This window comes from Xiphias gladius, chromosome 11, assembly GCF_016859285.1.
Source record: "Xiphias gladius isolate SHS-SW01 ecotype Sanya breed wild chromosome 11, ASM1685928v1, whole genome shotgun sequence".
NCBI classification, from domain to species: domain Eukaryota; kingdom Metazoa; phylum Chordata; class Actinopteri; order Istiophoriformes; family Xiphiidae; genus Xiphias; species Xiphias gladius.
Window position 1 is genome coordinate 27,000,895 of NC_053410.1, and position 13,489 is coordinate 27,014,383.

General features: G+C 38.6%; 1 protein-coding gene across 5 annotated transcripts in view; it reads right to left on the reverse strand.

Moving 5' to 3' along the window:
• The window catches only part of hspa12a (heat shock protein 12A), a 68,871-nt gene that overhangs the window by 28,752 nt on the left and 26,630 nt on the right, over positions 1-13,489 (reverse strand). For 3 of the 5 annotated variants that reach the window (XM_040139154.1, XM_040139152.1, XM_040139150.1), the window contains exons 2-6: positions 13,164-13,240; positions 12,042-12,169; positions 4,344-4,530; positions 2,336-2,440; positions 1,831-1,947 (exon numbers count right to left, since the gene is read on the reverse strand). In XM_040139154.1, coding sequence (XP_039995088.1) covers positions 1,831-1,947; positions 2,336-2,440; positions 4,344-4,530; positions 12,042-12,169; positions 13,164-13,240 — 614 coding nt within the window. The remainder of the gene's footprint in view (positions 1-1,830; positions 1,948-2,335; positions 2,441-4,343; positions 4,531-12,041; positions 12,170-13,163; positions 13,241-13,489) is intronic. The other 2 variants (XM_040139153.1, XM_040139151.1) reach the window with 1 other exon arrangement.

The following is a 13,489-nucleotide window of genomic DNA, read 5'->3' on the forward strand; positions in this document are numbered from 1 at the left end:
CGATATATTTATATAAATGAGATATTGGATGAGACAATTCCATTTATATTGATATAGTTTGAATGTTGTATTACATAACCCGTTTCTTTGCACAACTCCACCCCCACTCTCCCTTTGTATAGCCCTAATCGCTCACAAGTTCTCCTGCAACATTTAGGGAGAGGCAGGGCCTGTCCACACTGTCCAAAAGGACCTGGTTTGTAAAAAGAAAAACAATGGTTCAATTATTTGGAGATGGTTTGGATTTCAAAGATCAGATGGGCAGAAAAACCACGTCATCAGTAGAGAACACCATAAACAGGTTGTATCCAAAAGTGGAAGCACTTCAAATCTCTTCCACCATTTACAGCAGCGCCATAAACTGCAGTGAGAAGAGTGTGTTAAACGTTGTGCTGCTGATGCAACGCCAGCTGCGAAACCTTCGCAGCCTGAAAAATGTTCTGTCCCGAAACACAGCATGTTGCAAGCTTCATTTACCCGTGATGTGCCTTATGAAAAGAAAAAAGCTAACTAACTAATGTTCTCTATTTTAATCAGTCTATTATTTTTGTTGAAAATAACTGAAGGAGCACTCTCAAAGATAGGCCAATTTTTATTTAAAATAGGCTATTGATATAATTCTTCATTTAGATATTTTAAAGCTATATATTTTCAAACAGGGAAGGAAACCCTGTCTTTGCATTTTATTTTGATCACAGTCTGTTTTAATAAAACTGCTTGTGATATCTCGCATGTGGCTTTGACTTACAACTGAACTTTGTAGAAAATTCTGAGTATATTGTGTATCACCATTCAGCTTAAAAATACTGAGATATGATTTTTGGTCCGTATCACCCAAACAGACTGCGGATTATATATCTATTGCATTCTACTATCTACTATCACAGAATTCTATCAGTCCTTTGAATCCTAAAAACTTAAATTTAAAATTAACTATGACACACTACTTGCCCTGTCAGCTAATTGATATCCAGAGCCATTTATTATTTTTAATCCTCTGTTAGCTACTTATACTTAAGATTGAACATATGGAATATAGGTTACAAGGTTATGTTCAGGGTCAACTATTTTTTAGTCTTAATGGGTTACCGTTGGGAGCCATAATCTGTAAGCACAGTACTGATTTTCACTGGTATGCAGATTGCACCCAACTTTATAGCTGCTAGTCCTGATGACATAACCCCTGTCAATTCTCAATACATATCTGACATAAATTTATGGATTACCCACATTTTCTTCAAATGAGGACAAAACAGAGATCCTAGTTATTGGTCAAAAAGAGAAAAGAGAGCCACTGTCTACAATTTACTACACTACTTCAGCCCATTACAGCTCAGGCAGTAAATCTGATATAATTGTCCTGCATATAAGGGACATAACTAAAACAACATTAAATAATTTTATTCTATCAATTATATCACATCACTCCTGTTCTAAAGTCTCTGCACCAGCTTCCACTTAGATTTAGGATACATTTTTTGTACTTGTTTATACATATATTTATTTAATTCAACTTTGGTGTATGATGCATGTTCCTGCTAAAAATACATTATATTGTACAAAGCATCTCTCCTTGCTCATAATATACAATAATTTCTCCATGTGTCCACATGATTTTCCATCCAGTATTCCACAGTATATTTTTTATGTACTAATCAATAGGCTGAAGATGACCGCATTGTTTTGTAAAATCCACCAGAACAGAAGCAGCCATTCTTATTATATTGTCATAATTTCTTTCAAGTTTTGGAATCATTAATTTGCAAACTACAGATGCAAGATGGAAACAGGAAATGAGTGTAAAAATGTGGCTGAAGCTTTTCAGCCTACCTTATAGGCAGCTTCCCTCATGAACTGCTTTGCAGGCATTTTCCAGATGGCAGGAACTGTGATCACCCATCTCACATCATTGTTGTCAAAGTCACCACCTGTCTGATCACTCAGCTCCTACAGGATAAACATCCAAACACACCCTGTTAGTTAAACAACTCACTGGCATGGTTAGTGTGACAGTTTGGCCTCAGACCATCATGGTAAAGTTTTTTTAAAGTGAGAAAAAATAATTACTAGGTCCTTTTTGATGAACTGCATGTTATCTGAGCAGCTCAAAGTATAATCGGCACTAGACGGCATCTTCTAGAATGCTATATTAAAACTGTGTAATTAGATTTGGATTGGCTTCAGGTTTTAGGCTGGGATTGGGCCAAAAACCTTTTGTTCATTGTTAGCTTGGGCCAAAACTTTACAGAATACAATTTTAGAATATCTACCAAATAAGAAAACACATTACAGGTTTTATACAACAGAACGTGCAGGGCTGACAGAGGCATGTTACCTTTAGTGCTTGCTCCTTAAAGAAGGCCAATGCATATGCAAAGATATCCAGAGCTTTCACTCGCTTCCCATTGGCTGCGTGAAGGTCTGTGTCAATGGACAGATTCTGATTGCAGAGATAAGACATTAGAGTTGAATGAAAACACTGCCCAAGAAGAGTACATTAGACTTGATCATTATAGTAGGGATATGAGATTGAGATTTGCAATAACATTCTCATTTATCCACTAGATTTGACATTCTGCAGATATGTGGCCCTCCTCACTATACTTATATTTTGTGTTAGTGGCATGGTCATTCATTGTCACCAGTGGATGATTCCCAATGGTTTTGGTGACCCCCTGACCTTTCCTTTACCTCCATCTTCAAGTTAAAGGGTAAGGTTGATGTTATGCTGTGTTCCTCTTATTGTCAACAAATGCAATCAAAAGACTTAAATCGACCAGTTGTTAGTCCATCTCTCAGTAATTTCTGACTTCTCTACTCTGTCTCACCTGTTCCACTGGTTCCTCCGGAAGACCTAAATCTTTTAAAACAGCTCACAAATAGTTTAAATACTATAGTTTCATTTTTAAAGAGGGGACTATTTTCAGTGGTTGATTAATCTACATTTGGTACTCCAGTGAATGCAAATGGCAGCAGGACTGCGTATGTGGCATTGAGTCAAAAGAAACTACAGTGAGTGTTTTCATGGTACTGAAGCAACATGACACCAGGTGCAACAGTGTGGCTGATTGATAGGTTACAGTAATAAGAGTTTGGACAATTATTCCTCTGTGTCACAGAGGAATAAGATACTGTTAGGGTACATAAGTATTTGGACAGTGACGCAATTCTTGCAATTTTGCCTCTGTAAACCTCCACAATAGATCTGAAACAAAGCCATCAAGATGTGATTGAAGGGTAGACCTTCAGCTTTAATCAAATAAAAAATATCACATTAATCGTTTCGGAATCACGGTTAATCCTGTCTTCATATATGTCAAACATGGTGGAGGCAGTGTTATGGCATGGGCATGTATGGCTGCCAATGGAACTGGGTCACTGGTGTTTACTGATGATGTGACTGCTGATAGAAGTAGCAGGATCAACCGTATTTCCTAAAAGTCTACACTTCAAACACATCTTGATGGCTTTATTTCAAATCCATTGTGGTGGTGTACAGGGGCAAAATTACAAGAACTGTGTCACTGTCCAAGTACTTATGGACCTAACTGTATATGAGGCTTTGGATACATACAATACTGTTAGTAGGATAGATAACCCTTTCATTTGCGCAACCCTCAAGAAAAACATAAAATTTTGCACATACTGACAGTAAAACAGTCAGTATGTGCAGTAGTTCATTCTTTCAAACACATTCATATTATGGGTTGTAAAGGACATGGCAGCATGTAGGTGCAAATAGGGGGCATGTCATTTTCCACTTAAAGTTTGAATACTCAGTGACTCTTCATGAATTTTTTTCTTGTCAGGATGGAACAGCATTTACAATACCATCTGTACCTTTATTCAAAATATGTGTGTTGCTACAACTACTACTATTATAAAATGTTGATTGTGGTTAGATGAAAACTGGTAACTGGGCTAGCTCTGGGTTTTAATAAAAGACAAGCAAAACCATTAAACATGGTAACATAGTGTTGTAATACTGCTGTTATGTGTCTGATTGAACTCCACAGCAGACAGAGAGGTGTACTCCTGATGGTAACAGCATCATTCAGATTATGTTCTGGAGTGAATTCTGGGATGTAAAGGACCCTGAGCCAACAGCCACTGGCAGAAGTGCTTCCCGCATGACAAGGAATAGAGTCAGATAAGTGCTGCAGTATCATTTCAGACTCACCAAGCTGCAACACAATATGTCATATCAGCTAAGGTGAGACAGTCACTGAGTGATTAGGATGGCGTTTGCCTGTACTGCTGCTTGGCAAGATTGCACGAAGAATAGCCTGGAGAACTGCTATGCATTCATTAACTGTGTGTATACAGTATGTTTGTGTCCTTACTGCAGTAGTGTGGAGCTTCATTTTGAATTTTTCTAGGTAGAGCCAGTGTTTGGACTCGCTGGGGTCTAAGTCGTGGTAGAAGTCGCGCGCCGCATAGCCAAAACTGTGGAACTTCCTGTCTGGAGTCAGCAGGATTGTAGTTGGAGTCTTCTGATTGGACACACCAGGGTCTCCACCTTCCCAACGCCTAGGAGGAGGGAAATCAGTGCACAATACATGTACAATAAATCTGTGATTTCTGCTTTTGTATTGATCAAATATAGACTTTTGGAACTGCCAACACTTTGAAAATGCCAGCCTATTAATAATTTCCCAGGTGAAACCACCATTTAAGCACCACTCTTTTGCAACTTTCCATCAAGTGCACATGCAGTCATGCATCTATTACAAGCTATATGCATAGTAAAAAGTCATATTTCAGTTCATGCTTTGTGTTATATTCACATATAACTTAAAAAAAATACTTCAAATCAGCCATTAAACTCTCTGAGAAAAGCCTTCTGAACTAAGCTCCTAGGCTAATTGTGCTACAACAGTATTTCTGGACAAATGGAGGTCAGCTATTATTAGTGTTATCTCTGTTCCTTGAAGAAGTGTAAAATGGGATTATGGAGGCCATCTCACTATGAGCACCTACTGTAAAGAGGAACTAATTTAGGAGATCTGGGAAAACCTGGATGGAATAGTTTTTTGATAAGCATTACGGGCTTGGTAGGATATCTTTTACATTTCCATCTGAAATCATTTCCTGGGGGATGCTTTCACAAATATTTTTAGGGCAACACGTTTTATGCTATTGTTGTTGTGACTGTTGTGTTAGTAATCCAGAAATTCTGGAATTTTTTTTTTTTTTTTTTTTTTTTAATCTTTATGCTATTCTTGCTAAATTCTTATAACTGTTGTGATTCTGCCTTTAGTTTTTGGTTGGTTCAGTGTGTGTTTCTAGACCAAGAAAGGCTACTGAAGCAAAACCCCTTAGTGTGTTGTACATTACAAGTACGCAACAGTGTGATTTGTTGTTTATGAATTCCCCTTTCCATTTGCAAGGAGAAGATTGTGTTATTTCTTCTTTCAGAAGTTTCTGTCTTGCTTTAATGAATTTCATTATTAAAAATGACACAATGACACACTAGTCCAATATGCTGAAAACTAACCTTAACTGAATTAACAAATTGAGTTATCTTAATTTACTGTTTATGGCTTTAATACAAACAAACCTTCAAAGCATTGAAATTTCACAGAAAATAAGACTCACTAGATAAAATTAATCAAAATCACATCTTAGAGGTTCAAAAGAAGCACATACAAACCAACTTCAGCCTAGACCAGACTAGCTAGCTATAAAGGTTAAGGCTTGCGATTTTCTATATTGCCCTTATTGTCCCATAAAAAGATCCAGACCAAATATGAATGTATCCTACTAACAAGTATTGTGAGTGTATCTAAAGCCTAAAATATACTGTATCTTATTCATCTGTGACATAGAGTTCCATTGCACACCAATGCACTGGGTGATGTGTTCTTTGGTTTCCATGCCAGAATTACTCACTAGTGCATGAGCTCTGCACTGTGTGAAACTGAGACCCAACCTGACCAATACCTGTGTCTTTACCTGACTGATCCCGATTAGGACTGGCAAATTGGAGACCAGAACCTGATCCAAGCTATATTTTTTCTTATCTCATCCATTAACCCACTATGCTAATGCAGATTATTTGCACAGTCAGAGTTATAAATAAATGCCATAAACCACATTGAAAAATAACCCAACGATGAAACTGCCTCAAAATCATTAAGGTATGAATATGAATTTCTGGCTCAAAACAGTACCTACCAAAATGCACTATTTAAATATTAAACTATGTGAGATGTTTTTAAATATTTTTAAGTGAGCTTCGGGATGAGTGCCACAGAGAGCTTAGGAGAGTAAGAACACAAACAACAAGCCAGGCTACCTGTCCTCATTAGCCTAGCGATTACATTACTAGAGCCTGGACTCACATCACAATGAATGGTCTGCATCATCTCACCGAAGCTTGCACTGAAGTGCACTGAACTAACAATAATGAAAGTATTTTAGTGTGAGAAGGCCAGTAGAGGTAGAGGATATTTTACAGTGAGAATATTTGGAAGCTGCATCTCTGTCAGGGATTGTTCCACCAGCAATCAGGTGCCTGCTCCATTTGTTTCCCTCACAAGAGAGGACAGCTGAGGAATGTTCAGTCTACAGGGCGAGGAATGTCTAACACTAGCAACCCAGTACACTCCCCAACTCTCTGATAAAGCTATTCAAGAATTCCTTGCTAAAACTAAAAATCCCCTCCCTGACACAACACAGAGAACTCTGTCCTATATATATATATATATATATATATATATATATATTTATACATATAAAAATTGTGACTACAGATGCTGCCTCCTGTAGATTGTCAGGGTGAGGGAATCTGAGTTTAAATTCTATGTACAGTTACTTTCTTATAGTATCAACTGATTCTGGTACCAGCCTATTGTGCTCTTTGCATTTTCCACATAAGATTCCCCCACTTTGCAACGAATTAATTTATTAATGATTAATTAATAATTATGAACTGATGACAGAAAAAATTGTCTGAAAGGTTTCCAGTGTAGACAAGAGGTAAGATGGAGGTACAAAGTATGGAGCAATGATCTGTCACAGCTGTGAGGGTCGGGTGGGACTGTCCATCATTGGGATGTGCTTAGGATTTTCATGCATTTAAAAAAAAATAAATGCAGGGTCGTGTTCAAGGTAAAACCGAGAGTGATGTTTCCTTTACTGATTGTAAAGGAAACTACGCAATTTGTTGCACTTATAACTGTATTAGATAACCTACCAGTTGGGTTGGCAGAAAAACACAGTTGTGTGCATACTTTAAAAGAGTATAGTGGTGGTTTCACATCATCAATGTACCCTCATTGACTATGAAGTTTTGCCTTTCTATGGATTAGTCTTTACATTTGACATTACACTTTACATTACAAATGTTGCATACACTTCCCTGAAAACACAGCAAATGAAATGTTTTCTACACACATGGATGCAACACTAGGAATACTAGTGTTGCAGCTTTTGACAGCAATGCCAAGAATGTGAAGCATCGTGCATAAGCTGGTCAACTTAAACACCTGTCAGCCTGGGATGGAAGTTGTTACAGCAGTTGACATGAGGGCTCACCGAACTCTCAGGTTTGGAGTCCTGCTTCTTTCACTGGTTACAACAAACCCTATCAGCACTGGACAGAGGGATGACCTTGATAAAAGCTCAATACTTTAATCTAATTACAATGTAATATATTACAAGTTATCCCAAAGACTAAAGACTACAGACTATTACAAAAAACAGGGTACACTCTCACCACATTCTTCACTTCAGATACACTGTAAACACTTCTTCCATACTATATCAAAATTTGCAGCCTTTTCATATTGGTCTATCTCACCAAATGGGTTTATGTGCTTATGTGATTTGGTTGTGGAAACTCTTGTATTACAGTAAATAAAAGCTTTTTATTACAGCCTGTTGTACATTTCGGTCAAGACACACTGTGAGCACAGGTTAAAAATATATAATAATAAGATAATAGGATTATTTTAAATAATACCATCACTGCAACCAGCAAAATAGGGGAAGGAATATCATTATCAGGGCTGGTTATCTTTTGGAATTTTGTAACTTTTGCCAATATGACACCTGAAACTAAAACAGTAACAAACAGTTGTTGTTCCATAACTTGTTTTGAGCCATATTAACATGTTTTTCCTACAAACCTCTCTGTTTATTTAACAAAAAAAGCCAAAGTTCTCAAATGTCAAATTTAGTCTAGGCACGAGCAACTGTAGAAGAACTTTAACTAAGAAAATTTTCAAAATTATGATTCACTATGAACTAAGAACTGAGCTACAGTCAGGTAGTGATTAACCATAGCCAAAAGCCCGGTAGCAGGAGGAAACAGCTAACCTCGCTATATCTAATGTTCAAACTGTGCTCACTGAGTGTAACTGGAAACCCCACACTTTAGACAGAGAGGAACTACTCGGCAGATGGATACATTATTATTAATCAAAAAACAGTTGTTTAAAGAACAGAGTTTAGCAGCTAAAGGCTCAAATGAATCATTGGAGCTGCTTAACATCTCTGTTCATTCATTTACCATACACAAATCATGGTGCATGGTTGCATGGAGCATGATATCCCTGACAGGACACTATGTTCCATGCTGCTGCTCTCGAGCCTGAAATTTGCCACAGAGCATCTTGACACTCCATAGTGCTACTGGGAAAAGGTTTTGTGGACTGAAACTAAGGTTGAATATTTTGGGAAGAACATGCAACAGTGAAGTAATGCATGTAGTAGTGAAGTACAGTGGACGGAGCATCACACTTTGGGGTTTGCTGCCTCTGGGCCTGGACAGCTCACCATCATCAAGGGAAAATAAATTCCCAGGTTTATCAAGGTATCTTACAGGATAATGTCCAAAATTCCCCCTGAATGTTGTGCAGGCCTGACCAACAGCTACCGGAAGCATTGTTTGAGGTTTTTTGTTGCCAGAGGAGTTTTGAACAGTTATTGAATCAGTGTTTACTTACTTTTTCCACCAGCACTGTGCATGTTTAATAGGGGTGTTTAGTATGGACATGAAAGAATATAATTGTTTGTGTGTTATTAGCTTAAGCACAGGATGTCTGTACTTGACTTGGATGAAGATCAGATAACATTTTGTGACCAATTAATGTGTAAAACCACATCATTCCAAAGAGTTCACAAACTTCTTCTTGCGACTGTAACTCACCCTAAAACCACAAACTGTCATTTTTGCATTTCTGTAAACAAACTATATACAACATGTTAATCAGTGAGTTTTAGAGGTATTGGTAGTTGTTTTTTTAATTTTGGAGAGAGCCAGACTAGCTCCCCCTGCTTACAATCTTTATGCTAGGCTAGGCTAACCACTTCCTGACTCCAGCTCTACACAAACTGTTGCTATTTGCTATAAGTTTCCTCATCAACACCTTGTATTTACTGTATTTATTCATACATATATCATAAATGTAGTATATATCGTGTGTGTGTGTGTGTGTGTGTGTGTGTGTGTGTGTGTGTGTGTGTGTGTGTGTGTGTGTGTGTGTGTGTGTTTGTGTGTGTGTGTACACCGATCAGCCACAACAGCCAAACCTGCTGCAAAATCAGCTCTGACCCATCAAGATATGGACTGCACAAGACCTCCGAAGGTGTCCTGTGATATCATGCACCAAGATGTTAGCATCAGATCCTTTAAGATCTGTAAGTTGCGAGGTGGGCCTCCATGGATCAGCCTTGTTTTTCCAGCAGCACCCACAGATGCTCAATCAGATCGGGATCTTGGGAATTTGGAGTCCAAGTCTTAACCTTGAACTCTTTGTCTTGTTCCTCAAACCATTCCTGAACAATTTTTGCAGTGTGGCAGGGCGTGTTATCCTGCTGAAAGAGGCTTCTGGCAGGGAATACCGCTGCCATGAAGGGATGTACTTGGTCTGCAACAATGTTAAGGTAGGTGGTACGTGTCAAAGTAACATCCACATGAATGCCAGGACCCAAAGTTTCCCAGCAGAACATTGCCCAGAGCATCACACTGCCTCCACTGGCTTGCTTTAATCCTATAGCGCTTCCTGGTGCCATCTCTTCCCCAGGTATAACTGGGCACATGCACCTAGCTGCCTGCTTGATGTAAAAGAAAACATAATTCATCAGACCAGGCCACCTTCTTCAATTGCTCAATGCTCCAGTTCAGAGGCCCACGTCCCCATTGTAGATGCCTTTGGTGGTGAACAGGGGTCAACATGAGCACTCTGACCGGTCTGCGGCTAAGCAGCCCCATCACAGCAAGCTGCCATGCACGTGCCATGTGTTCTGACGGCTTTCTATCATAGCCAGCATTACGGTTTTCAGCAATTTTTGATACAGTGGCTTTTCTGTGGGATTGAAACACATGGGCCAACCTTTACTCCCCATGTACTTTGGACTTTTAGTCACTGGTTTTAGTCACTCTAGCATTGTTCAGATGCAGAGCTGCTCCAGAGGCAGAAATTTATTGAGATTACTCAGTGGACCTCAATGGACAGAACTGAAGAAAATTTAGAGGGAAACATACATGAGGTTTAAAGAGGTTTACAAATTCTGACTCAGCGAACACTTTACACAAACCTGTCATGAAGTGCTTGTTCAAACTTGATGAATACCTGCCCAACCTTCAAGAGTGCAACTTTTTCGGTCGCACATGTGACCCAAATTTTTTTTGCCCGACTAAAAATGCCACGTTTGTCTTTTTGTCTGGTGTCAATATCAGGTTGATTTGATACTGTACAGTTCTGGAAATTCATATACACTATTAACCTGATAAGTTTATTGTTGTTCAAGTGGTGGTCAACAGTGATTGGCCACGCCCACAAAGGTCGGTACAACTTGGGTTAAAGTTCAGTTTTGTATTGTCTGTGGAAGAATATGTAGTAAATTTTCCGGTTTAGAGATTTGTGAGAGAATATATCAAATTACATTGTCAAAATTTATATTTTTAAAATGTATAAAGGAACATAGACATTCTAAGTTTTTTATTTTAGTTAAGATGCGTAACAATTTCAATACACATTGTCAGTTCAAAAAACATATTTGGTGAGATATTGCCCTCATTGTGCATTCATGTAAGAGATGACGTTTGTGCCACCAACACTTTGCCCAGCACCAACTAAAATTTTGAGGTCGGGAACACAAGTGCTCCAAGATCAAATAGCGAATCTGGAGGGTTGCACCTTTATACAAGGTGGTGCATAACTGATGCCCTCTTAATCACATTACAAGGCTGCCTCTTCTGCTTCATTTGTGAGTTTAAAGAAACTGCTTTAAATTTGCATCCCTGGTCAAACAAATATTTTCCCCCTAAATTAAGGCAGACTATCTACATGACTCTCGTGAAAAGGTCTGGATTATTTGGAAATTCTGTTCGTGCCTGAGTGATTACGAAAAATCTAGTGAATGTGACAACTCTAAAATCACTCGTAGGTGCCACTTAAAGCTCCTAAAAACTTTGCTTCGAATGTTAAGCAGATCTCTATGACATTAGTTTTTTTACTGTACAAGCAACCATTACAGTTAAAAAAAAACATCTTTATGTATTATTTATTATGTGTATGTCACTCAAAACTGCTTCATCAGGACTGTGTGAGTGTGGCTCGATCAGATTTAACTGACAGAGATTAAACACACCAACTGTCATCAGATTTGATTAAAATGCTGCTAAATCCTGATTTTTCTGACCAAGACTCATCTAACTTCAAACCAGCAAGAAGAGCATAGAGAAATAAAAAAAATACAGATATCTAAGAAGCTGATTAAAGAAACAGATTTGCGGGCCTATAAACAATGAGTCTTTTGATTTGACCAATTCATTTAAAAAATACGGATGTAAAAAAAAATGTAAAAAAGTCAGCTCAGCTGCCATTTTGTTTTCTTTGTGTTTGGTATTTTTAAATTATTAGAATGACTCCAGGATATTTTCATTCTGCATATGTGAGACACGTACATCTTGTCCTCTATTGTGTTCAAAGCAGGTAGGTCACTATCAGCAAAATAGCATTGTGTTGATGTAGCTCCCGCCCACCCCACACTTCTCTTCAGTAAGTGTCCTCATTGTAGTGCTGGCCTACCTCATGGTGTGAATGCACTCTGGCTCCTTAGTGAAGGCGTAAGCATAACCGCTGGATGTGGTGCCAAAGTCAATGGCAACCACCACCACAAAGGACAGCTGTGACTGTACCTGGTCTGTGTCGCTCTGCTGTACAGACAGAATATACAGTTTGACAGGGTCAGGACATGTGACGACATATGTCACATGAGACACACACGCACACACACACACACACACACACACACACACACACACACACACACACACACACACACACACACACACACACACACACACACACACACACACTCTCTCTCTCTTGTTCTCTCTCCCTGTCACACACACAGACAGTTTAAGTTGGAACAAACCATTCCCATTCACAACAGCAACAGTTCAAAAGTGAGCACAGAGGAACAACAATCGATCCAGATCAATAACATAAAAAATTTTAAAACACCAAAGAAACATCATTACTTAACATAAAGATAACACACACAGCAGCACTGACATGATATTTACAGCTCATTCCTGCATGCCTGGGACCTGGTAACGAAAAGACTATCATTATCTACCATTATTCCTTGTACAGTGGGATAAAAATAATCATGTTCGAAATTATTTTGTAAGATAATAAGGGTCACTGGTACAGAAAGAGTGTTTTCTTCTGTATTTTGTGGACTGCGTCCTATCAATGTTTGTTGCTGCAGTGACCCAATGTGGTCCTCGCACTGCGATCCTCCTAATATAAGATGCATGAGTGAGGAAGACGAAACAATGAATAGCCAAAAAAAGAGTGAGGAGTATACAGGCCTTGAACTGTTTCTTCACACCAGTATGGAAGGAAAAGAATTGCTTCTGCTGTACAGATAAAATATGCTAGTTAAAAAGTATCTGGACAATAAATGTTTTGCCTGTCATGTGTTTTATTTTTATATTAACTCTCCTGTTATTGACTATTCAGTTACTAACTAGCGAGACAGCAAGGCTAGGTGAAGTAACTACTGATAGGGCTAAACATCTAGAGAAACATCTCAACATATTATACAAGGACTGCAGTTTATTATACACAAGGACAGCACAACAGGTACAGAATAACAACAGGTAAAGAACTGAGTATGTGTGTATAAGAGAGCTGAGTCACCTGAGTGTGTGAAGGAGACAATGGGGTGATTCCAGGGTCACCCATGCTCTTTGCTGGAGAAGGATTAGCCATAGCATCTGTAAAGAAAGACAAAGATATTCATGTCACAAACACTGAATCTGATTGGACATTGACAATCCAACCACAAAGTAGAGTCCAATCAGAGGGCAGATGGTTCCATTGCCTTCATCTCAGCTTCAGATCCTGACAGGTGTATTAGATTTTCAAGATGAGCGATGGAGTGGGCTCTTCCGCGACCCAGGTGGGTTTGCATACATACACAGCACATGAAATGTTTACCAGCAGATTCAGGTGTATAGACAGGG